At 43.0% G+C, this 22,968-nt stretch overlaps 7 protein-coding genes across 7 annotated transcripts; 2 read left to right on the forward strand and 5 right to left on the reverse strand.

The window, feature by feature from the left end:
• Positions 1-614: 614 nt before the first annotated feature.
• Positions 615-2,364, reverse strand: FOMMEDRAFT_160092 (uncharacterized protein; the record flags this gene model as incomplete). Its single annotated transcript, XM_007269953.1, has 13 exons — positions 615-686; positions 734-942; positions 1,015-1,034; positions 1,088-1,245; positions 1,310-1,336; positions 1,389-1,421; positions 1,476-1,535; positions 1,594-1,638; positions 1,697-1,779; positions 1,832-1,978; positions 2,034-2,139; positions 2,245-2,257; positions 2,312-2,364. The coding sequence occupies 13 exons, from the start codon at positions 2,362-2,364 to the stop codon at positions 615-617; spliced, it is 1,026 nt and encodes a 341-aa protein (XP_007270015.1).
• A 547-nt stretch (positions 2,365-2,911) lies between these two features.
• On the reverse strand, positions 2,912-3,139 carry FOMMEDRAFT_160093 (uncharacterized protein; the record flags this gene model as incomplete). The annotated part of the gene is made up of 2 exons (XM_007269954.1): positions 2,912-3,031; positions 3,092-3,139. 2 exons carry the CDS (start codon positions 3,137-3,139, stop codon positions 2,912-2,914), a joined length of 168 nt encoding a protein of 55 aa, XP_007270016.1.
• An 8,002-nt stretch (positions 3,140-11,141) lies between these two features.
• FOMMEDRAFT_127852 (uncharacterized protein) lies at positions 11,142-14,697 on the forward strand. Its single transcript, XM_007269955.1, has 25 exons — positions 11,142-11,546; positions 11,602-11,775; positions 11,831-11,921; positions 11,985-12,223; positions 12,293-12,408; positions 12,467-12,483; positions 12,534-12,665; positions 12,729-12,745; positions 12,806-12,824; positions 12,881-12,980; positions 13,045-13,063; positions 13,119-13,129; positions 13,180-13,200; positions 13,255-13,273; positions 13,340-13,345; positions 13,403-13,494; positions 13,560-13,664; positions 13,738-13,760; positions 13,818-13,848; positions 13,907-13,959; positions 14,025-14,085; positions 14,142-14,174; positions 14,233-14,259; positions 14,327-14,450; positions 14,529-14,697. Exons 1-25 carry the CDS (start codon positions 11,391-11,393, stop codon positions 14,601-14,603), a joined length of 1,761 nt encoding a protein of 586 aa, XP_007270017.1. The 5' UTR covers positions 11,142-11,390; the 3' UTR covers positions 14,604-14,697.
• A 764-nt stretch (positions 14,698-15,461) lies between these two features.
• FOMMEDRAFT_160095 (uncharacterized protein) lies at positions 15,462-17,082 on the forward strand (the record flags this gene model as incomplete). The annotated part of the gene is made up of 9 exons (XM_007269956.1): positions 15,462-15,588; positions 15,645-15,664; positions 15,732-15,746; positions 15,800-15,838; positions 16,279-16,348; positions 16,399-16,491; positions 16,542-16,623; positions 16,674-16,814; positions 16,866-17,082. 9 exons carry the CDS (start codon positions 15,462-15,464, stop codon positions 17,080-17,082), a joined length of 804 nt encoding a protein of 267 aa, XP_007270018.1.
• Positions 17,083-17,459: 377 nt separating this feature from the next.
• Positions 17,460-19,232, reverse strand: FOMMEDRAFT_136364 (uncharacterized protein; the record flags this gene model as incomplete). The annotated part of the gene is made up of 1 exon (XM_007269957.1): positions 17,460-19,232. The coding sequence occupies one exon, from the start codon at positions 19,230-19,232 to the stop codon at positions 17,460-17,462; it is 1,773 nt and encodes a 590-aa protein (XP_007270019.1).
• A 683-nt stretch (positions 19,233-19,915) lies between these two features.
• On the reverse strand, positions 19,916-21,187 carry FOMMEDRAFT_30979 (uncharacterized protein; the record flags this gene model as incomplete). Its single annotated transcript, XM_007269793.1, has 11 exons — positions 19,916-19,950; positions 20,149-20,236; positions 20,267-20,343; positions 20,393-20,419; positions 20,472-20,520; positions 20,548-20,569; positions 20,625-20,652; positions 20,708-20,750; positions 20,906-20,920; positions 20,974-20,993; positions 21,061-21,187. 11 exons carry the CDS (start codon positions 21,185-21,187, stop codon positions 19,916-19,918), a joined length of 531 nt encoding a protein of 176 aa, XP_007269855.1.
• A 774-nt stretch (positions 21,188-21,961) lies between these two features.
• On the reverse strand, positions 21,962-22,538 carry FOMMEDRAFT_160097 (uncharacterized protein; the record flags this gene model as incomplete). The annotated part of the gene is made up of 2 exons (XM_007269958.1): positions 21,962-22,430; positions 22,483-22,538. The coding sequence occupies 2 exons, from the start codon at positions 22,536-22,538 to the stop codon at positions 21,962-21,964; spliced, it is 525 nt and encodes a 174-aa protein (XP_007270020.1).
• Positions 22,539-22,968: the final 430 nt, after the last annotated feature.

Genomic DNA, 22,968 nt, shown 5'->3' on the forward strand with positions numbered 1-22,968 from the left:
TGATCCGACTTGGCTCGAGAAGGAAAGTACGCGCCCCAAAACCTTGTCCTAATGGAGTCGAGGTACACCCGGAAGGTTATCGACCTTTGCTTTTCGGAGGAAGCGAAAGTCCCGGGCGCCCCTGGCAAATGGAAGTTGTTCCAAGAAAGAACAAAGTAGTTTAGAAGTTGAAGAATCAGGGTGGGCTAATTCCGTGACCCATCTTTTGCGGAAAGACAATTACACGTATTTTTATCTCCCGGGCGCCGTTTGTTCTTGCGGATTGGCTCTGCCATCATCACCGGGCATTGGTTCAACTACCGGACAAGAGATGTACTTGAGTTCAGCTTCTAGGCAAAGTGTACCTTGAAGCCTCCATAAGCATATGAAAAAGTTTGGGACTGAGGCACAAAGAAAATCTTGTCTAATTCCAAAGACATTATAAGTCATTCTCTAAGTTATCGTCTTGCCGAGGTGTTGAGAATTTTTCGTTAGTGAGAAGGTACAGATATGAAAGCAGTTGATAGATTACCATGGCATTACGATGACAGCAGAACAGATACAGGCGTTACAACAGTAAATTATGAATCAAGGTCCCTAGAAACTATCTACAACGTGAAAAGTAAACTGGTCTGTCATACAGAATCAGTATCAATTGGCCGAGTTTTGCTAGTGACGGCCATTTCCATGCTCTCGCCTTCGACGTCCTAAATTGGGATCAGCAAGACTCCTGTGGAGACGAGCTCAGACTTACCCCCTTCCCCCCGGTCACATCGGACTGGTCAGCGACATAACGATCCGTTGTTGTCTCAATGTGTATAACTGCTGGAGAGGGGAAATTGTTGTTCCGTCGCGGCAACACAGAAGTATTGTTCTCCGAACTTCTCGAGCTGAAGACTGTCGGACCACGCGAACCCGACGATGCACGAGAATTGAGGGATGTCATAAACGTGTTTGAGTATACTGTATGCGCATGTCCGGCGCATGCATGTGATACTGTTAGCGAGTGGTCCAAGCGGTTCTAGCTTGACACACCTTTACATAAACAAAGCGACCTATCCGATAGGCTTTAGCAGTTAGACGGCATCAATGTGGATGTAAGACGTACAAGACAAGGTGAAGATTATTGTTCTGGTAAACTTGGTACAAAATAAGTTCGACAAGCGCGGTTAACGCAGTCGCCAATCCAGTCTCAATAGTCAGACGGATAAGTCGGTTGATTAGCTTGTTCGTATGTCCAAATCCTGAGTTCTTTGCGTTGTACAGCTAGGGTAGCGAAGAATGTCCTGGTAAGCAGCCAAAGAGTTTACACTGAACAGGTGATACTAACTAGATAGATCATGGAGAAGGCAATAATCTTGGGAAGATGTTAGTGCAGACCATCTAACTAATGGACTTTAATTACTTACCGCGTCTGCCGCGACGGAACCAGCCAGCCAAAGCTACGTAACAGTGTAAGCAGGTGGGTGATATGCGCGCTAGTGTAAGCTACAAACAATGGTGCGAGCATATATGGTTACTGTATGCAACTCGGAAAGATCTTTCAAGGATGAGAACTGAATAGATGGGCTGGTGAATCCTCGCCTATGTAGAGAGCCTCATTATCAGACGTACCACAGCAGTTATGGCGATAGCGCCACTTGCTTGAGCAAGTGCAATCTAGAAAGACGATTCAGTGTCCATAAGATTTATGAACGCATCAAGGTATACTTGCCACGATGATAACGCATGGAATGATTCTCTTTCTTCCACTCAGAATATGAATACGCCATGCATAGAATATCTGCACCCATGCAGAGACTTTCATACGATTAGCTGATAACTTCATGGTTGAATGCAGCTGGAAGCGTACCGATTGCAGAGAACGTCGGGATTGCCGTTAAAGACCATCCTGGAAATGGGAGTAAAGCTGGTCGACCCCATCCAAAGCATAGAACCCTCCATGCGTAAACAGCGACGAATATAGTTTGAAGAATGTCAACAAGGAAGATCGTGTATACTGCTCTCAAGCATCAAATTCGAATTCTTAAGCAATAAGATAAGAGAGAACCAACCAGAGGACTTCATTATTTTTCCATCGTTCGGAAACGACACGTGGTATATGTCTGCATTATTGCTGTTAGAAGTTCTCCGACAAGCCGCATTGAGAAACGAACATAGCTGCACAATAGAAATACCCATTAGTAGATAGCTGAGGAGGCTCCCCACCAGCTGTATTTGCACTTCTCAGATCTCAAACGATCCAAACATATGGAAACTGCGTACAATGGGCCCAATCCTATGGATGCAGAGTTAGAAAGGTATAAAATATAGATAAATCCAACTGGCATACAGAAGGAGCGTCTCATTAGAAACGGGGACGTCTTGCTGGGCGCTAGAAGACATTGGAAGTGCAACCCTTGCACAAGCCTCTCGGTAAGAGTGTAAGGTGCACCCGGCGCACGATGCTATGCGCCGGCTTAATAACCAAAGACAATCTCCTGCTGTGGCGGATGATATCTTAAATCACCGTATAAATTTGGATTAAACCGTGTCTTGAGTATCTCTCACCATCATTTATAAACGTTTCCATCATAAGATTCCCGCACCAGATGTTTCAAACTTTACCAGTGGCCAGCGCTCGATTCTCGAGTCCTCGACTCGAAGACCCGAGCCGTTCATGTCAACTAATTTTCCTTCTGTAAGCTGTTTCGCATTTGGCTTGCCTGGCGCATATTCATCACCAATGTCTATCCTGGGCAAGTTGAGCATACATATTTCGTTCGCCGTTTCGTCTCAGTCGGCCAGAGACGGAATTAGGGAATACAACGTGGTAACCTTGCGATTGTTGTAATGAAAGTCATATTTGGCAATTCCCACGTGTCCGAGTTACTCTATCACTGGTCCGCATTTCTTAGATTGATAGCGGATCTTTCCTTGTTCTAAGTTTTGTTTAGAGAAGCAGGTTCGTTATTGGATGGGAGTCAATCATTGGCGGAAAATCGAAAGCGTTGGTACAATGGTAGTGCACAGCAGTACTCGGAGTTCGCCGAACTTCCGCCGGAATCGTGTTCTGACATTTGATCACTGATGTGAAAAAAACTTCTTCATGTTGCTGTGGCTTGATGTTTACCCCAGTGACATCACCCTTATCCGCTATTGATGGAGCGCTCCATTTCATCGCAGCGCAGACGTCTATTGGTCGACCTCTGTTTCCGTCTCGGCGAATGCGGATTCACAGTGTAAACAAACTTTACCAAGTCCTCAATCAGTTCGCAGAACTCGAAAGTCATTCATAAGTATTGCATATGCGTGCATACGCTTGTATAACTCAAAGTTTCCTGCTCAAGCTAATCTAAAGCGACTGGAATACCTAGATGGCAAGCCAAGTTAAACTGTTGCTTTCACCCTGTTATTTAGAACAAAAAAACTTACTCGTGTCTCTATCTCCTGCCTACATCTACGAATAGAAATAACTGTACGTATGTCCCGCAAAAGCATTGTGTGCTCGTATGCCACAGTTTCCCGGCCTTATTTTTGGCTCTCGAATTTGCAAAACACCACAACTATTATTATTCAAAGCAAGGCGGGGAGGGGCGGTTTATCTACGTGGCCCACTGACTGTTAGGATCACATAAGAAAGAGAGAACAGTGTATTATGACATGAGTAATGGACATAAACGTTGGGTGAGATGTAGGGCCCTTTAAGGTAAGGATATTTCACATTGACTAGAGAGTACTACCGCTGAGAGAGATTCGGACATGCATTTGTGTTGTTCCGGAGATTCATCAACTGAGCGCTTGCGCTACAGCTTTTTAATATATTTGCGGTCCAAATTAGTTGTTTGATAAGCATATAATTTAAATATAATCAATAGGAGGCAGTATCTGTCCCGTTGATATTTTGAATGAATGGGCTGGGGATTACTGAGACCCCGTTGTTACCATTATTGCTTCATTAGGAAAGCTCATGTAGCTATAGTTGCCGCGGTCCGGTCCAGGTCCGGTCCAGACAGGTTTTTGCTGGACTGTGAACCGGACCAGGACTGATTTCTTATGAAATCCTGGACCTCGGACCGGACCCAGCTGGACCTCTTGTGGACCGGACCAGCAGTCCAGTCCAGGTCTGAACCCAGTCCGGACCTCTGGACCAATTATATAATATATATTAAAATAATTCTGTCTTATTAACATATTATATGAGATAGATATACTATTAAGTACTATAATAATATGTTTCTGAATATATGTAAGCTTATATGTATTAGAATACAATTACTTTTATTATTTGTATTATACTAAGTGTAAAACACAAGAAGTACTAGTGTAATGTTACAGTTCTCTACTCTCATACCTTCAGTTCCAAGGGTTCTGCACCCTTCTGTACTGGAACTCAGGACTTCTGTCTCTCAGGAGTACTGTCTATGAACTATATGTGTGCTGACTCTTGCTACTACCCTTCCTTACTTCATCATTCCATTCCTTTGACCACCCCTTCATTCTTTGTTCATTCTATAGTCTCTTACCCTTTGTCCATCCCTTCATTCTTTGTACCTTTATCTTTGACATTCCTTTCTTTCATTCTTCATAGCTTATCATTCTTAAGTAGCTCATACTCCCTGAGTGCTCTTGTGTAGTTTAGTATATATAGGTGTATGAGATCAGACTAGTCCTGTAGTCTTGATCTTGTCTACTCTAGGTAGTCCTGTACTCTTAGGCTCACTCTATATACTCTACTCTTGTCTTACTCTCTCTCTCCACCTGCTCTACAAGTTCTAACTATGTTCTAGTGCTTGTGTTCTGTATTTCTGTTGTGTAGAATAGTTGTAGCCTGGGTCCCCTTGCTGAGCCTTCAGGTCCCCTCTACACTGTTGCTAACATCAGATTAAGACTACCTATTACTACCCTACAACTCTCCTACATTTCAAGCATTAGTACTCACTGTTGTGTTGATCTCTTTTCTTTGTCCCAACCCTTTTACATTTTTAAATTTTAAACTTTCTAAACCCTTTTAAACTTTTGCCACCTTTCTTCTATTCATTACCCCTTTTAGTTTAGTACCAATTCCTTTGTAGTGTAAACATGAACCCTCCTACACTGACTGCCACCCCTACTGTCCCACCAGATCAGCAGTTACAAGTAGAGAACTATAACATCACCCTCCCTTTAAAACCAATTGTCCTGATTAGTAAACATTAGGCTCAGTTAGTAGCTCAGATATAGGTTGGAACAGTAGGGTTTGGAAATCTGTAAGGTGGAGTTAATGCAGAGCACCTAGATGAAGTTGATAGAAGTCTCAGATTGCCTTAGTAGTATGGGTGAGATTCTCAGCAGGTTCCTAAGTGTGTTCTTCAACTGAGTATCCCTTCTAGTAGATAAGGAACTTAAGCTTTCTACACACTAGCTTAGTATCTACTACATACTCTACTTTGTATTCTAGTTTGAAACTAATGAGTTCTGGTAGAGGTAGTAGGAGTCTTTGTTGTAAAGGAAAACCTAGATCATAGTACTAAGACAGTAGAACCTTGTTAAACACTGAGTGTATGTGCTTCTATGTTGCTGGAAGTTAGAGTTTGTAGGCAGAGACACTAACCTTCTTTTCAATAACAAAGGGTCTGAAGCACTTGTTGTCCAACTTCTTTATTAAGTGATTTGTAGTTAGGTTAGTAGCTTCTAGCATAACTTTGTCACCAGGCTAGTAATCCTTAGCTATAGACCTCTTCCAATCATAGTTCTACTTTATAACCTGTACTGTCTTTTCTAAAAGAGCTTATGTATTCTCTCTAGTCCTGTACATCTGTTCTACAAAGTCTGTTGTGGATTCAGAACTACTGTTCTAGTTTGAAACTGTCCCCTAGTACAAATGTCTCTCATGATTGAGGAAGAACAGGGACTGTCCTGTTGTAGAGTGTTGCTAGTTATTGTGTACAAATTCTGCTAGAGCTAACTATTCAGACTAATCCAATTGTTAATGATTGATAAACATTCAGAGGTAGAGCTCAATCTTCTGATTGACTTACTCAGTTTGACTATCAGTCTACAGGTGATAGGTAGTAGAAGGGTTCCCTTGAATTCTAAGAAGCACATACAAGTCCTGTATGAATTTCAACTTGAATTACAGTCTGTAATCATGAATGAGCTTCTAAGGGAGTCTGTACAACTAAAAAACATAATCCTGATAAATGTACACTATACCTTTAGAAGTGAGTTCTGTTTGGGTCAGAACTGTATAGACTTGCTTAAAGAATTAGTTGACAATCATACAGATAGTATTGTAACCCTAAGACTCAGGTAGCTTACTAATCAGGTCTACTAAGACTTCTTCCTAAGAGTGATCTAGGATTCAATATAGATGTAGGGGAGCTCAAACCCTTGTCTAGTAGGCCTTAGTCTATTAGTACATATTACAACTAGTCATGTACTTTAGGATTTCCCTCTACATTCTAGACCACTAGTAGTTCTGAGTAATGAGTTCCTGCATTTTGTGTTAGCCCAGATGTCCTACAGTCAGATTATTATAATAAGCTCAGACAATGTCCTTCTACAGTTTCTGATCCTTCAGAATGTACAGTTGGCCTTCTTAGTAAACCTGTCCATCCTTATTCTCCTCCTAATCCCTAGCCTACTTCTCTAACTGCTTTACTACAACCCAGTCCTGTATGTGTCTCAGAGCTTACTATATATAAGTGACAAAGTCACTAACTTACTCACAACATTCTAGTCATTCATAAATCACATTCTTACAGATCTGATTAACTTGAAGCATGTTAGTGTGTATCTAAACAACATTCTAATCTTTACCTAAACAGTTAAGTACTATTACTGACTAATCTAAACAGTTCTATAACAGCTCTAAGATAATAAACTGTTTCTCTAAAAAGTAAAGTACTCTTTTGTGTAGGAGTTAGTAGATTATCTAGACTTTGTAATTAGTAGAGGAGAGGTCTGTATGGATCTAGTAAAGGTAACTGTAGTTCAGAACTGGTTACAACCTTAGAACCTGAAACAGGTCTAAGTGTTCCTTAGGTTTGTAAACTACTACTAATACTTTATTTAAGACTTTAGTACTATTGTCTAGCCCCTTTACAATCTTACTAGCAAAGATGTTCCTTAGTAATAGGAGGATCAGTAGTAGTCTGTATTTGAGTCCCTAAAGTAGGCTATTACTAGCAAGCCTGTATTAACAGTTCTAACAGTTGTAGACAAGTTCTGAGTCAAAGCCAACTCTTCTGACTTTACAAATAGAGTAGTACTGTCCTAGTTCATTGACAGAAAGTAACATCCAATAGTGTTCCAATCAGAATCCCTCTCTGTAACAGAACAGAACTACCCTATTTATAATAAGGAACTCCTTACAATTGTCTGTTCCCTAGAGGAGTAGTATTAATATCTCCTTAGTACTGTACAGAAGTTTGAGATTTAGAGTAATTACCTTAATCTCTAGTACTTCCAAGTGCCTTAGAAGCTCAACTACTACTAAGCCTACTAGATGTTAGAACTGTAGAACTATAACTTTGTACTAACCTACAAACTCAGAATGTAAATAACAAAAGCTGATTTACTCTTAAGACAAGTAGGTCATGAAAGGGGGGAGAATGATAACAAAAATCTCATTCTCCTAGACAATTCCTGTTTTACATTCAAGACAATCTGAGAGATCTGACTCAAATCTGAGAATGTTGACTTTGTCACTTATATACAGTAAGCTCTAAGACACACACAGGACCAGGTCATAGTAAAGTAGCTAGAGAAGCAGGTTAGGGATTAGGAGGAGGATAAGGATAGACAGGTTTACTAGGAAGGCTGACTATATGTTCTAAAGGATTGGAAACTGTAGGAGGACATTGTCTGAGCTCATTACAACAATCTGACTGTAGGACATTCAGGCCAACACAAAATACAGGAACTTATTACTCAGAACTACTAGTAGTCTAGAATGTAGAGGGAAATCCTAAAGTATATAACTAGTTGTAATACATACTAACAGACTAAGACCTACTAGACAAGGGTTCAGACTCTCCTACATCTGTATTAAATTCTAGATCACTCTTAGGAAGAAGTCTTAGTAGACCTGATTAGTGAGCTACCCAAGTCTTAGAGTTATAACACTATCTGTATGATTGTCAACTGATTCTCTAAGCAAGTCTATACAGTTCCAACCTGAACAGAACTCACTTCTGAAGGTATAGTATACATTTATTAGGATCATGTCTTCTAGTTGTATAGACTCTCTTAAAAGCTTATTCATGATTGTAGACTGTAATTTGAGTTGAAATTCATACAGAACTTGTATGTGCTTCTCAGAATTCAAGGGAACCCTTCTACTACCTATTACTTGTAGACTAACAGTCAAACTGAGCAAGTTAATCAGGAGATCAAGCTCTACCTCTGAATGTTCATCAATCATTAGTAATTGGATTAGTCTGAATAGTTAGCTCTAGCAGAATTTGTGTACAATAACTAGTAACACTCTACAACAGGACAGTCCCTGTTCTTCCTCAATCATGAGAGACATTCATACTAGGAGACAGTTCTGAACCAGAACAGTAGTTCCAAACCTGTAACAGACTTTGTAGAACAAATGTACAGGACCAGAGAGGACACACAAGCTCTTTTAGAAAAGGTAGTATAAGTTATAAAGTAGAACTATGATTGGAAGAGGTCTACAGCCAAGGATTACCAGCCTAGTGACAAAGTTATACTAGAAGCTACTAACCTGACCATGAATTGCCTAATGAAGAAGTTGGACAACAAGTGCTTCAGACCCTTCATTATTAAAAAGAAGGTCAGCACCTCTGTCTACAAACTCTAACTTCTAGTAACATAGAAGTACATACACTTAGTATTCAACAAGGTTCTACTGTCTTAGTACTATGATCCAGGTTTTCCTTTACAACAAAGACCCCTACTACCTCTACTGGAACTCATCAGTTTCAAACCAGAATATGAAGTAGAGTACATAGTAGATACTAAGCTAGTGTACAGAAAGCTCAAGTTCCTTATTTACTAGAAGGAATACTTAGTTGAAGAATGTACTTGAGAACCTGCTGAGAATCTCACCTATACTGCTAAGACAATCTGAGACTTCTATCAACTTCATCTGAGTGCTCTGTGTCAACTCTGCCTCACAGATTTCTGAACCCTACTGTTCTGACCTATACCTGAGCTACTGACTAAGCCTAATGTTCACCAATCAGGATGATTGGTTTTAAAGGGGGGGTGATGTTACAGTTCTCTACTCTTGTACCTTCAGTTCTAAGGGTTCTACACCCTTCTGTACTAGAACTCAGGACTTCTGTCCCTCAGGAGTACTGTCTATGAACTATATGCATACTGACTCTTACTACTACCCTTCCTTACTTCATTATTCCATTCCTTTGACCACCCCTTCATTCTTTGTTCATTCTATAGTCTCTTACCCTTTGTCCATCCCTTTATTCTTTGTACCTTTATCTTTGACATTCCTTTCTTTCATTCTTTGTGGCTTATCATTCTTAAGTGGCTCATACTCCCTAAGTGCTCTTGTGTAGTTTAGTATATATAGGCATACAAGATTAGACTGGTCCTGTAGTCTTGATCTTGTCTACTCCAGGTAGTCCTGTACTCTTAGGCTCACTCTATATACTCTACTCTTGTCTCACTCTCTCTCTCTGCCTGCTCTGCAAGTTCCAACTGTATTCCAGTACTTACATTCTGTATTTCTGTTGTGTAGGATAGTTGTAGCCTGGGTCCCCTTGCTGAGCCTTTGGGTCCCCTCTATACTGTCACTAACATATAATAGAAATCAGTTCCCACAGTCAATGTAAACTGCTGTTTACATCTGTAAGACACAGTATAGTCTATTTGTATACTTAAAGGGTATACAATGCACTATACAAATGCACTATACAATATATGTAAGAGTAGTTCACATCTATTAGGCTCTGTACAGTCCATTTGTATGCCTTAAAGAAGTAGTATCTACAATATAAACGGTCCACAGTCTGGTCCAGGGTCCAGGCAGTCCAAAGCGGTCCGGAAATTTTTGTCAAACGCTGGACCGCGGACTGGACCCCTGTTGGACCCAACTGGACCGGACCTCAATCGGACCGGACAACGGCAACTATACATGTAGCCAATCATGGAATTTTAGCTTCACAAGCTTAACTGTGCAGCAGATTGTGCACTATCCCCTCTACTTGCTAAAAGGTTCATTACACCTTATTTTAGAAGTAGAAAGAAAGAAATCTCCCTATGTTAACGATGCTCCTGTTGATAAGGAATTTAGCGCGCCTCGCACGTGGCTAACGACGAGATGCCAAAAATCAAATGCCTCGGGCTACAATCTCATTCCGACAATGATATCAAAGAAGAAGAACGCAGTATTCAAAATACTTAGATAATAGAGTTATGAAGCTTGATTATTACAAGGACAACTTCACTTACAAATTGTACAATGTCCTTGACTCCTCCGAAAATGAAGCAAATGTGTATAATGCACGTGAGCTGTAGCGCTCACCGTGAAAATGGTCTTTTTATTTTTATTTTTGTTCATTCAAACCCCTTTCTCCCAAAGAACTTTACATCCGAGCAGCATTTGTCATTTTCTTCACACAAATGATACGCACTAACACGACTTCTCTCTGCATTCTTTTGCATTCTGCGGATACCTGTCAAGATTCCTTCCTTCCGTCCGTACTGACGGAGCATGTGCTACTCATCGCGCGCAACACAACCGACAAGTTGCATCATGATATGTCGCAACGAGCCATTAGCGACAATTGCGCTCCGATCTTTGTCGGTTACACACGACTTTCCCAAGTTCCAGAGATAGAATCCTTTCGATGAAGCTAGCGAAGATGATTATCGGTTTGCCAAGCCCTTCCTCCGCATGGCAAAGTAGTAGACGTGGCAGAGGCGTCAAAAATACTCGCATGCTCCTAGTCAGTCCTTATCGCAATTGCAGTAAAGATTTTCATTAATTAGACGAGCTTATAATTCCGATGCACAGAAGCACCCTTCAGTAAATGAGTCTTTGATATCTGTGACTACCTATATTGGTGCTCTGGTCGCTGAGGCATTACCTTTCGCCAACTATTGAATCTCTTAATGATTGTTTCTATGCTGGAACCCTTGCCGAACAATTTCTCAAATGCTCCCTCGGAGGAGAGATGCCAGCTCATTGCATGCTTCAGCTGCCCCGGAAGAAGAAGGATTTTCAGCATGGCATCGTGGCTTCTGTTCCTCTTTCTTCCTGTATCTTGTGGATCGCATCCTGGAATACGACTTGATCTCAGCGAATGTACTGCTTAGGGAATGAAAACTTCTCAACAAGTGATAATACTGCCGCACTGCCCGTCGTTGAGCTTGATAAAAGCTGACATGCTAGAGCTCTTGCTTAGAGTAGGGTCGCCCTTTCGTTTCCCCCTTGACTTCAGCGTTTGTATCTAGAAATGGTTGCTTTCTCTCGTCTCGTTCTTGGAGTAGCTGCTCTAGGTCCTGTTATAGCAGCACCTTGGCCTCTGACTGCTAAACATGCAACACACCAAGTGCGGACTATGCCTAACGGCCTGCAGGTCACATCATTTCACCCACTGTCCCAATTCGAAGTACGACATGTTTGTGCCCTTGTGACGACGTTATCTTATCATGCTCTGCAAACAGACTTTCGGTGCTGGTGTCGACCATCCCTTGTCCAAACGCGCCGAACCTGCCGATGTGGAGCAGAAATCCGTGTCATTCACTGCTTCGCGACTTGGCGTTAGCGAGGACGACATCGCTTTCAAGAAAAGTTTTACCGGTCAGACAGCTACTCATGCCTATCTGAAGCAGAAGATTGTATGCACCTTGGCATTTTATAGCGTACACAGGTGCTAATATGGCTATTACACAGAATGGCGTCGAAGTCGCCAACGCTGTTGCGAATGTCGCCCTGAACTCTGACGATAAGGTCGTCACCTTTGGTGCGAATTTTGTTAAACCCCGTAAGTTGTATTTTCCGCGTCAAATATATATTATAGTCATCGCTAACTACGGTATGGCAACAGAAAGCGTATCATCGACCATACCGAAGATCTCTTCGGATGAGGCCATCTCAGCCGCAGAGAAGCAGTTAGGAGCCACACACAACGGCTTCCCGACTGGCCTGGAATTCTTCGCCAAGGACGACGGAAGTGTTGTTCTCACCCACGTCGTCCAAGTGGAGAATGTCCATTGGCTAGAAACATTCGTCGATGCGCAGTCTGGAGAAGTCGTCGGAGTCAATGACTTCACTGCTGACTCTGCCGTGAGTCTCGGGCTTCACTTGACAAACGCCCTACTGACATGTCTGTTTTTAATGGAACTATATTAATAGTTCCTTGTAGTTCCGATTCATGAACAGGATCCGAGGCAAGGCATGGAAGTTCAGACAAATCCCGAGGATACTGCTGCTTCTCCCGATGGATGGAACACTGGTTCTACAGGCACCTCGTGGGTCGATATTTTTGTTCGAAGTCGAAGCACAGATTGATGTTCGTCTGTACCCCAGGGGAAACAATGTTATTTGTTAGTACATTGGAGTTGAGTTGTCCGAGCACTCGCTGATCTGTGGGTAGCTTTCAAGGGCTCTCAATCTGATATAACACAAGAATCGTCGTCGGGACTCGTGTTCAACTTTCCAGATGATGATACCCTTGCGCCAACCGCCGGTACTAACCTGGACTCAGCCCGTACAAATGCCTTCTACGGTAGGCGCTCCATAGAATGCCTCAGGTGTATGGTCTAACCAAGAACAACTTACGCCATTGTAGTCTCTAATAATGTTCATGTGAGTTTTGTCAATCCTTTGTCAGAAAAGAAGTATGGGTGTAAATGTTGGGTTTCTTAGGATATTACTTACCGCTATGGTCAGCGCAGCATACCGCCATCTTCCGCGTAATGGCCTAATGTCATTGGCCCATAGGTTTCACGGAGTCCGCATTCAACTTCCAGAATGACAACTTTGGCAAGGGTGGAGCGGGAAATGACCGCGTTACAATCTCTGTCCAGGATTCTGCAGGTACGTCCTGAGATACAACATACGATATAAGTATACTAACTTACGGCGTCCCCGTGTTGAATAGGCACGAACAATGCCGATTTTTCCGTAAGTCTTGAACGTCTTCGCTATAGTATCTCTATCATTGACGTTGATTCTGTAGACACCTCCTGAGTGAGTAGAGATCCCTACCTCTACCCCTGCTCATATTAATATCACGTCAGTGGCCAGTCGGGACGCATGCGGTAAGCTTGCTATAAGTTGTATGTGGTATCGACAGCGTCTGATAGTAGGAACAGGATGTTCCTCTGGACCTTTGTAAGTCCCGTGCCGTAAATCAATGCAGGATAGTAAATAACTCACTTCGCGCCATCATCTGATCAGACTTCTGTAAGACAGAGACTAACTTTTTATGATTCTGTTTAAACTAATGAGAACATGGCCTAGCCCATGCGTGATGGAGCCCTCGAGAACGATATTGTCTCACACGAGAATACGCACGGAACCTCGAACCGACTCACCGGTGGTGGAACAGGACGGTATGTATCTTCCACTCCTTCACCTATCTTGCTTTCCGGCTCGATTGATGTTTGAAATGTGACAGATGTCTGCAAGCTAGGGAAGCTGGTGGGATGGGCGAGGGCTGGTCTGATGCCTTCGCTGAATGGACCGAGCAGACGGCTGAAGTGGGAGACTTTACGCTCGGAAGGTAGTTATATAGTCATTATCTTGACTGTCCGGGTACTCGTTCTAATTTCGGACATCTGCCTTTGCGCCTGAAGCTATGTGACGAATGACCCAGCTGGTAAGCACGACCTAATCTTAATCCAGAAGGCGTGCTTAATCTCCGTCTATTCGACAGGCATCCGCTCTGTTCCTTACAGCACTGACAAGTTGGTTTTCACCATCAACTCTCGAGTACATCGAGCTTCTAATGACTAATTGTACTAGATCAGTCGATCCGTTGATGTACTCTGACCTGCAGACTCGTACCGAAGTTCATGGTTCGTGTATCTAAGCTTACAGACTGCTGCCATAGATACTGACCAATCGTTTCCACGACTTGCAGACATTGGCGAAGTCTGGGCAACGATGCTGCACGACGTTTTAGCTGCTTTGGTTGGCGTACAGTATGTACTCACTAATGAAAAGCTCCTTGGAGCAAGATGCTAAATATTCACTTCAGCGGCTTCTCAACTACCGCTGATACCAACCCCGAGTAAGCCTTCTTTCCACCTGAGGAAATCCTATAATTCACTATTTTTTTAAATTCTTAGTGGCACCGAAGGGAACATCGTTTATATGTGGGTGCCTTTCCCAAGTTCTTGCTCGATGCCAATAAAATTAACGCACGCTGCGATTCACCTCTAGGCACTTGTTCATTGACCAACTCGCCCTGCAACCGTGCAATCCAACGTTCCTCCAAGCCCGTGACGCATGGATCCAAGCTGATGTGAACAGGTACAACGGCGCAAATCAGTGTTTATTGTGGAACGTAAGTTCACCGAAACTTAACGGTCTCAAAGTGCCTCCGACATTACTAATCATGTGCGTAATTTGATGATCAACGCAGGCTTTTGCTGGCCGCGGACTCGGTGTGAATGCTGCTAATCACCAGAATGATGCTACGGTACCCGATGGGTGCTAATTGGATGTAGCATCCCTTCGCCACAGGATCACGCCGACGCTCTAATATAATAGATACACTGGCTCTTTCGAAGATCAGCTGTTAACATATACCGAAAAAGAAATACACCTCATTACTCACTCAGTCAGCGGAGCGATCCACAAGCATCAAGTCAAATCTGGTGTGGAATAGCACGATTGATTTGCGAACAACGTTTCACTTCCCAAGCAAGCTTAGTTTGACTTGGTCTTGAACAACCTCACCGCGATATCAGGTATCGTTTTGAGCGGAGGTTTTTAACAAACAACAAGATGTCTTATTGATGAGTGAAGGAATAGATCACACGACGACCGGCAGCTGGCGTATTTCCTAATCTCACAAACCCTTCTCACCTTTCGCTTTCGAGTTAGAAGTTGCGTGAAGTCCTATCTCTGAGATGAAGGCATTAATATTGATCCAGCTAAGTACGTTGTGATATCTGAGATTGGGGGGTCTGATCTGTGCCAAGAGCATAGTGTCGATCATGTAACTCTGAAACTCACGTTTTTGGCAGGCGACAACATTATCGGTAACTCTACAACACCGAACAACTATGATAATACGGCGATACACGGATTTTCTAAGTTCTGGACTATCCCTGAACTTGTGTAGAACGGGGAAAATATGCACAGCTACGAACAGAATTCTCTAGACGGCTATATGCTTGTTCCTCAGACAAAAGCACACCAGGCCCATCATTTCTATACCGCGCTGGAACTCTATATACCAGGGCCTAATACATCTCCGTCATCTCAGATGCGGGATAGCGTATTTAAGGACATGCTCTCTACGAGAATGAGCGAACCTTGTTGCCCAGAACACCTATAATTCAGATTCACGATGGTTGTGTTCATCCGATCTGACGTAGAAACGATTGACCCCGAAGACGTCTTTTTTCTCTTCCTAGACATTCAAACTACACAGTTCATCCAAGTTGCAACCCTCACTGTACTAGTGTATGATATACGTAAGTCTTCCCTCATACTCGAAAGAAGACGCACGCTGATTCAGGCGCTGTTCAAGTTCTCACAGTGGATAAAGAAGTAAGCAATGCTCCTTGCTTGGAACGTGATGTTCTTGAGTTCACAACTTCACATACTTATTCTTTAGATCAAGTACTTTTGGGTAAGTGCTAAAATTAGTTAGCCCATTAACCTTCCACCCTCACATTCTAACAGAAGTCGCCGATGAGGACAGTAAATGCTGTTTTCTTTGCGGTATGTGAACAGTCTTAGCCACGGTAGAGTCTCAATTTACGTCTGTATTTCCATCAAGAACCGCTATATTGGGCTTTTTGGAGCTATTGGATTTCTATTCTGCGAGTTGCTTCCTTGTTATCTTATTGAATAATCCATCTAACGGATAAAAAATCAGGGAATTCTCTAAGTGTCAACCTGCCAATGTATGTGCAATGTCATTTAATTGCTTTACATATGCTAATAGCTGTCTCTTTTCTAGATGTGAGCTGATTCAACTAAACTAAACAAGAAAAACCTTCTAATGATTCCAATGTTCATTAGGCAACTTTGCTGCTTGGTCTCACAATGTCGCGAGTAAGCGGCCATTGTATGCTATTGTCTCACTTATGTCCTTAATGTCGAATCCAGACTGGTTTATTGTAATTTTGATAGATTGTATGCAACATTCGTACGGATAGTCGGCATCGTCATTAACACTCGTATATCCAGATATTCTCGTGATTCGAATACTTGCTCTTTACTCTCGAGGTGAGGACATGGACGATCGAAGTTTCGATATTAACGTTGACATTTCTCAGACCGAAGACTCGCGACTTTCCTCAAAGCCTTACTAGCGGTGGAAGCTGCCTCTAAATTGACACTCATGATTTATAACACCTATACTCAGAGAAGTACGAGAACTATCAAATTGTTATTATGCCATAACCTAAATGCGAACTAGTTACGATTGGAGCAATCGGCGATGGAAGAATATTTTGCACTTGCCACCAAGGTACGCCGTACGTATGGGGAATTTTAAATTGGTGAGTGTCTTGACTTTGGATGAGTCTCCTATCCTTACACCTGTATGCAGGATCATTCCGCTGTCGTTTGGATCTCTCTTGATGATTCTAGCGGTATACAAAGCCGCTGAGTTCTGGAAAATGTCCGCAGGCCTCACGGGCTTTTCTTTGGTAAAAGTCCTCATCCAGGACCAGCTCATATATTACGCTTTGTGAGTCTGTAAGCGCTACACGACAGGATGAATCAATAACGGAATTGCTAGAGTGATCTCCTGCTGCGTATTCGACATACTTCAGTTCTCCGATTTTGCTGAGTCCTGGACAGCGGACCTCTTCGCGGCGCTCGGTAGTCCGATATTCCTTTGCATCCTAGGCAGCCGTTTACTGTTCAATTTGAAGGAGGCAGGAGAACGTGGTCTTAACGAGGGAACCAGCTACCGGCCAAAAGATGTTAGTGAGATGGAGTTTTGTGCAGTTTAAAGAGTAATGGTTGGTCCCGCTCCTTGCGAACAAGAAGGCGTTGCGCAACTGACACGCCGTTCCGCTAAGTGTCTCGACGTTTGAAGTGAAATCCGGCTGCCTCACTAGTTTTACTTTCCCCTTCAGAAATTCTCCAATTTTATAACGGTACAGTGTTGAAAATGTACATGAGATGCAATATATAGAATGCAGTTTACGCGAATGATTTCTTAACGCTGCAAACAATGGAGAGCCTGTATATGATTTCCAGATTAACATCATTGAAGGAAAACGTACAATTTCTAGATGCAGCGCGGACAGTATACTATTTCCATCCACAAGAGCATTAAAACACACAGTCTGCGGTAAATATACCTCGAAAAAACGGCGATAGTCCTTTAGTCGGCATTGATCCACGATGATTCTGTCCCTCCAAGTGAGGAGTTTGGGGGACCGGAGACTACATCCGAACTTGCTAGCGACACAACTCCTAATGAAGACTGGAACTTAGCTGGGGCTGAGATTTCACTCCACGTAGAACTATTTGCACCAATGTGATCTGCTTCGGAGAAAGCGAAGGGTGTATCAATCATAGGAGGCTGAATCTTCGTCGCACTCTCTTCTAGCTCTGGATAGCGAGATCGTATTTTTACGCGTAGTTCAAGCAGGAGCTCTTCTCCATGCAAGAGGCGAGAATCATCAAACTGTACGACAGGCGTACTGGGATGGCATGAAGCAGATGCTTCAGATTGGACAGGCTCAAAGCACGGTGCAATCCGTGCGGCGTTCCGGAGTTTGGATCGTTCGGGTTTATCGGATCCAATTGGTACGACGCATATCTCTGGAAACGTGAAAACATATTCTGCGATGGCATCTTTTGTGACTGCATCCGCCGCCGGTGGAGAAATAAGTCGGACTTCCGCTTGTATCCTACTTTCGATGCTCGTGGTGGCTTTCGTGCAGGAAGACAATTCGGAACCGGGAGCAGACTTAACGGTTTCGTCCCTGTCGTGAACCATCAACTCGAGTTCATCCCTTCCAATCGCTAAGGTCCAAGCTCGATGCGCAGCAAGGAAGTCCACGAGTAATAAGCGTGGTGATGCGGAAAGATTGCCAATTCTGATAATCGATTGCGATGTAGAATTAGATGTGGCATGTTCGTGTAAGTGGTCCGGATCTAGAGTGTATTTTCCCATCGTACCATTCCGAAACATTTTCGCAAAGTCATTAACAGAGACGAGGGCCGTAAAGTTCACGTTATCGTCTTCACCTGCATACCACGACCGTTTCTGGGAACGAATAGAACTTTCCCCCTTGGTAGCGACGTCAAGAGTGTTCGCATCGTAAGCCACCGATACACTATAATCTTCGGCACCGATAGACGTAGGGCGTTGGAGATTTAAGTATTGACTATTCTCCTCGTCAATTCCCCGAGACCAGATTAACTGAGTTAAACGCTGCAAAAGAGTGTTCGCGCTATCTTCTTCCTGCCTAGCAGACTGAGAAGTGACCGAAGTCAGCCTCCGCACACACGTTCTTCGCACAATATCGACGAATTCGCAACGTGGATCCGGTCTCTCTCCTTCAGACGTGTCCCGTAGCTCGTGAGATTGGTTAGCAGTTCCATGGGCTCTATGAGGCTTCCAGTGCTCAATCAAAGACCACAGCATCTCCATCCCGGACGCGTGTGATCCAGCCTCGGTCATCCCTGTCCAAATCGGGTCCCAGTGCATGATTTCGTATTCCAATGGGGTCAGATCATCCAAAGAGTTGAAAGGTTGGCTCATGATATGATCCAGTTCACTTCCATGAATACGGTATTGGTTGATAAGAGAGGTACGGGTATCATGCAGGATAGTAGAACGCTCTACAGGAGAATATGATGGAGATAGAAGAATAGATGATAACACTGATTTCAATGAAAGAGTCACATCTGCTAGGGAAGCAACATCTCGTTGACCAGCCTCCTCCATAAGATTCTCCAGATCAAAGGAGCTCACAATCGAAGCAGAATGATTAACAAACGAAGGGTCGCGAGGGTCTGATTGAAGTTCTGGAAGGATTCCATGGTCTTTGTTATGGCTGGATTGGAGGCCATAGATTCTACAGACAACGCATTTTGGGTGCGGTGGTGACTCTGAGCCTCTTCCAGGAGAGCGGATTGGAGGCATTGCATCCGCCGTGGGAGGAACGAGGTCTACATCAGAGTGGATTTATATGAAGGTCATACATAGCCCCAGGCCAGAGCAACTAAGTCATCTTCACACTGATAATACCCCGCCGTGATCGTGGGTACAAATTACCGAAATAGACAGTCCGTAATTAAATTTCCATCCATTGAACACAGTAGAACGCTTTCGGACATGGATTATGCTGAATATATGCTGCGTGTCTTTGTTTTAATTTATTTACAAATTTTTATGCCATGAATCTTATAATAACAGAAGTCCCAGGAAAAGATGATCACCTTATTTACCCGTCAAGAAAAATTTATTTCGCTCAAAGTCTCAACCCTGTAGCTTGTTCCCGCATTCGCACCCTTTTCTCCTGCTTCTTTCAAATGAACAAGGAGACGAGCTCCGAGCACAACGAGCAAGCTCGGACTTCCAATAATACCGAGGATTACTTTTGAAACGACCTGAGGGTTGGTCGTTGTATCGGAAATTATCATCCCGACATTACAGAATATAGCTCTAGGGTGAATTTGTCAATATTGCAGAAACCCTGAAACTATCAAGGTCAACTTACAGTGCAAAGTATATGGCCTGATCAACAATCAGTATTTTGACTAGTTGGTATCCTTTAAAGCCATGGGACATGCTCCAGAAATCTGCTGCCTTGTATATTGCAAGGATCATGAGGAATAGCTCGAAGAATAGTGGAATTCCCCTATACATAGTTTCAGAATCACAGCATTTTACTTCGTATAATTATAACTGACCAAGCAAAGACAAAGAATATGGGCTGTGCAGATTTGATTGATTGACATACAGTGAAATTTGTCCCAAATACCCCCAAAGCAGCTTTTGAATGATTTAGGCAGTAAGTAGCAGAACTGGTGCCTAGTACAAATTGACATGCACTTACTTCCGTTGAATATCTGCACGTAAGAGAGAATGGCGAACATTGCAGCTGCCTCAATGCCGAAAAGAGTTCGAAGTAGAATAGTCGCTTTCTTGTCTGAGAGAAATCATAGTTCACTCACTTTAGTGAGTAACCCTAAAGCGAAAGAATGGTATCTACCTTGTGCGAATAGAGCCAGGACTCTCATTAACAGTATGTCTATGGTAGATGTTTACTTAAAGCAAGACTGTATAGATTTTGTACTTACAATCTATCATATTTATTGTAATCCAGTCTAATACAGTACAAGTCAGCAGGTTATAGTCAATGTATCGGGGTGTACGTACTTGATGCAACAGCAGTTAATAGAGTGAACGAGCCTGGTATTGGGTGAAGCTTTGTTAGTTGGAACGCTCAGCTCACGGGATTACTGAACCGCTGACATCTATAAATTTAATTAATTAATATCTGCTATTAATCAAAATATAATGCGTACTTACAGTCTCCTCGTTACGTGATACGTGTTGTCTACCAATAAGTTTAGCAATGACACATTTGGCTATGATCAATATAGCCAGCTTACACCAGAGATAGGCAATGGCCGAGAATATACCAATGTAGCGATTCTATCAGAAAGATCAGTAAAGCATGATTCGGGAAGGATATCATGAAGCATTGTACATACAGCAAAGTAAATTATACTGACAAACTTCCTCGGAGCACTCTACAATTGCCATACTTAGTGTATTGTGCGAAGGTTTGTCTGAAGAGAGTGAGTTACCCAGAAGAATTTGATCTAAGAACATAATGTATAATGAGAATTGTTAAATATCGCATATATGCACTCACTTCTTTGTCTAAAGTAGTGACTAAAGAAAGTTTAGGTTATGAATCGAGTGCACGTCCAAAGCATAATGATACAATCGAACCACTAACTTGTGTCGTATAGGAGAACAGTCACAATGGCAAGTTGGAAATACTCTGCAAAACGAAGTTCGGAGTAGATGGTGGGAACTACGCCCGAATCTATGGGGTTGATTACAGTAGACCGAGTAGAAAGCATTGTGGGTTGGGATGTAGAAGTCGATTGCTCGTAGAGTGAGAGAGATATACCTGCAGGGATGCCGGTATCATATTGGATACCCAAGTTCCGAATTGAGGATGCAGTGTAGTGTATCACCGCATCATTTGCCGTGACCGAGGCACGTACCTGAAGAAGCCAAGATCTCTGAGGAACTTACACATCGGGACAGCTTAAACCCGGCACACGTCAATGATACAGGCTTCCTTCAATATAAATATAATTCTTGAGAGAGTAAAATCACTCTCACCTCAAACCGCCACGCCGAAGTTTATCTCCTAATGATGCACCTTTGTCGAAGAAAAGACGCCACAAATTGTTCCGTTGGATCGCAGTTAGTAGTTACTGTCCTTGCGGGCATGGCCAATATAAGTGTCAGGATGTACCTATGCTAGTCCCCTGCTACATATTTTCTTAAGCAGCCCTTGTTGCAGGCAGAGACCATTGCCACCTGAGTCAATGGGTTTGTTGATGAGCTCGGTTATTGCATGAATTCCTATCTGTCAAGGCAATCTAAATTTACACTTGAAACGCCCGCAGTTGATCATCAAGGTACAGCTATGGAATGTACACTCGAGTAGTTAACAATTGTTCCGCCCGCATCACAAGTTGTGTTTGATACAGATGAAGGAGGAAAGTAGCCATGCTTCGTTTGAGCCGAAGATAAGAACAGATTATTTATAGCGTGTAATATCAATCATAAGTGTCCGGACAAACCTCGCACATTTTCCAAACGTTTGGATAGTGGCTGGGAAGCTAAGACCACTCGTCCGTGTCCCAGTCGGTAGACGCATTCTCGCTGTCGTTCACATACACCATACGTTCCTCGTCCTCGCTCTCTGGATCCACGTCTGGGTCGTATTCCTGGCCGTTTATTTCGTACCATCTCGGCTTCGTTCCCTTCGACAGCCCTATAGCCTCTCGTACGGTGTCTATGTGAGCTTGTGGATATTCGCTTTCATCCACTTTCCGCATTCGCACGTCATGGACAAAGCCAACGATCATGGCAGGTTGACCGCGGTATTTCGCTGGACGCATGAAGAAAAAGATCTTCGTCTTCGATAGGACCTGGTCCATTATCTTGAAGAGTATGATCCCGGCGTTCCTATTCCAGTCGAGATTTCTCCTCTCCGCAAAAAGCCGCATATGTTTATTCTTGAGCCAATATCCGTATACCCAGCGGCACATAAAGATGCTATCCGGTTTTTCGTGCGGATCTGTGGGCCTGAATTGACTATTAGTATATCGCTAAGCCGAAAGGATAAAGGGATAAGTACTTTGACAGCGTAGTAGTAGGTTTAGTAAACACTCTGGTCCTCGTAACGGACGACATTTCTATTGGGGCAATGGAACACGATGCGGAAGATGGCTGCGCGGAGGAAGTGAAGTTCAAGTGAACAATCAATCCTCTTTATGTTCCATTTTGGGAGTGGCTTTGAGCAGTGGCCAGTTTCTTCATTCCTAATTGTGTGCCGAAACTTCTTTATATGGGAATGATACCGTCTCGTGGCTAGTTGGCCAGTCCTAGATCGACGCGCTTTTTCCCAATGGAAATGCCTCGCGATCGATGCGATGGATAGCATACATTTGATTTGGACTCGTTCATATTAGGTAAGAGTCGTGAGACAGTTTAAGCAGACTGAGAATGTCCGCTCTGTTTTGAGGCCAGCACTACATGGTGAGCTGATGGACGAGAAACGAAAGTTAGAATCATACAAAGTTTGGGTGCACATGGGGCATTTCACAATTCCTTACCTTAAAAA

This window comes from Fomitiporia mediterranea, assembly GCF_000271605.1.
Source record: "Fomitiporia mediterranea MF3/22 unplaced genomic scaffold FOMMEscaffold_11, whole genome shotgun sequence".
NCBI lineage: Eukaryota > Fungi > Basidiomycota > Agaricomycetes > Hymenochaetales > Hymenochaetaceae > Fomitiporia > Fomitiporia mediterranea.

What these genes read in the sequence shown, in the direction of transcription:
- FOMMEDRAFT_127852 (XM_007269955.1), top strand. Translation starts at nt 11,391, where the DNA reads ATGGTTGCTTTCTCTCGTCTCGTTCTTGGAGTAGCTGCTCTAGGTCCT. An exon ending in TGCGAATTTTGTTAAACCCC is followed by an intron (nt 11,922 to 11,984) that starts GTAAGTTGTATT and finishes GTATGGCAACAG; the next exon opens with AAAGCGTATCATCGACCATA. An exon ending in ACCGGTGGTGGAACAGGACG is followed by an intron (nt 13,495 to 13,559) that starts GTATGTATCTTC and finishes GAAATGTGACAG; the next exon opens with ATGTCTGCAAGCTAGGGAAG.